This window comes from Plectropomus leopardus, unplaced genomic scaffold (genome assembly GCF_008729295.1).
Source record: "Plectropomus leopardus isolate mb unplaced genomic scaffold, YSFRI_Pleo_2.0 unplaced_scaffold24596, whole genome shotgun sequence".
Classification (NCBI taxonomy): Eukaryota; Metazoa; Chordata; class Actinopteri; order Perciformes; family Serranidae; genus Plectropomus; species Plectropomus leopardus.
Window position 1 is genome coordinate 916 of NW_024626708.1, and position 1,813 is coordinate 2,728.

Sequence of the window (1,813 nt, forward strand, 5' to 3'; positions counted from 1 at the left end):
ATGATACTGTTTTTTAATCTCTGTTGTAATAGTTATTATTAAAGGAAAGAAAACTCATTTTTCAGTGGAAGTGTACAAAACTGATCACAGATGTGTATAAAACAAGTAAAGAAGAAAAAGATCAAATATTCACTAATTCCTAATTTTATATTCATTCAACCTGAAAATCTCTGTTAATATAAAAAAATCAGGTTTTTGGTTTTTTTGGATCAACATGAGACTGAGAGTAAAAAAGTAATTAAAAAGAAAAGGAGACAGAAAAAATATCAAAATATTGAGTATTAATTCTAACACCATAAATTCAGTTCAAACTTTATTTCAGACACACAGAAAGGTCCAAAGCATCAAAAAGAAAAGAAAATGTCGACAAAAACAAACGCACAAACAAAGAGAGACGTCACAGATCATCAGTTCCAGCGGAGACAGTCCGAGTGTCTCCTAAGTGTCTCCTGATGTGAAGCGAGTGCGGCTCGTTCCTTTTGTCAGAGCTACTATGATGCTGTTTTCAGATTCATGCAGGAGACGCGTGAAACTGTTCGTCCTAAACGTGTCCTCGATCACTCTGCAGGACATCATCAACACTCTGGAGGAGCGTCTGAAGCCGCTGGTGAACGCCGAGCTGTCGGTGTTGGTGGACGTCCTCCATCAGCCCGAGCTGCTGTTTCTGGAGGGGACGGACGCTCGCCAGCGCTGCGAGTCCGGAGGATTCATCTCTAAGTAGGTCCAGGTCCTCTGAGTCCGATGGACTTCCTGTTTCTGTTTCTGTTTTGCAGTTTCTGGCTGTGGTGAATGGTGCCATTTTTGGTGATATTTGTTTGCTTTAAAAATCACCCAAAAATATTCGCAAACAAAAACACACCAACATTTTCTGCTTTGAAAAATATTTTTAAAAATATATATTAAAGGAAAAGAAAAAATCGCAACATCTGCTTCTTTAAAAATATTTTTTTTAATAATTATAGGAAAAGAAAAAAAATTGCTACATTTTCTTCTTAAAAATTATTTAAAATAAAATTAAAGTAAAAGAAAAAAATCACAACATTTTTTCTTTAAAACTTTTAAGATACAAAAGTACGTCCAGGTTCTATGAGTCCCAAAAAAATGTGCCGCAGTGCTGACACAGAGGCATGATGGGAAACTGTGTGTGTGTGTGTGTGTGTGTGTGTGTGTGTGTGTGTGTGTTTGCAGGCTGATCCAGCACACCAAAGCGCTGATGTGTTCGGAGGAGAAACTGTGTATCAAAGTGCTGAGGACTCTGCAGGAGATGCTGATCAGGACTCTGGACTTCGATGAAAAGGTCAGTTAAACAACTTCTTTCAGATATTTGACGTGGATTATTTTTTTATTTTGGGGTTTTTTTCCTCTTCACTGTGGTACAAAATATGAAGTCCATCACTCTGTTTTATCAAAAACTGTAAAACAAATTTAAACTGTCTCCTCCTACGTTTTTTTGCTTCATTGACACCAAACTTAGTGCAGACTGTCGCACACGAACCAGCAACACACCAACAGTGCATCAAAATGTTTGACTGTAAACGCTGCTGTAAACAAATACCTGCTAAATAAAGTTTCAAGGTTCATAAAAAAAAAAGACAAAATTTAAAAATGTAAAATTTAAAGATTTTAACTGAAAAACCACATTTTTTGACAGTCTGAAAGTTTGTCACTAGAGAGGTGTTTTCACATCCTTTGACTGAAGGGAATTTTAAAATTTTTTAAAATTTTATTTTTGGTCTTATTTTGTAAACAAAGCTAACCTGCTGGATCCAACTGAACTCTTTTAATAAGTGAAACCGTCACATATTTTCTTCCT

General features: G+C 36.0%; 1 protein-coding gene across 1 annotated transcript; it reads left to right on the forward strand.

The window, feature by feature from the left end:
* Nucleotides 1-568: 568 nt before the first annotated feature.
* On the forward strand, nucleotides 569-1,297 carry LOC121966442 (inositol 1,4,5-trisphosphate receptor type 3-like; the record flags this gene model as incomplete). Its single annotated transcript, XM_042516535.1, has 2 exons — nucleotides 569-717; nucleotides 1,189-1,297. Coding segments are annotated over 2 exons (258 nt in total), but the record flags the coding sequence as incomplete, so codon positions are not given.
* Nucleotides 1,298-1,813: the final 516 nt, after the last annotated feature.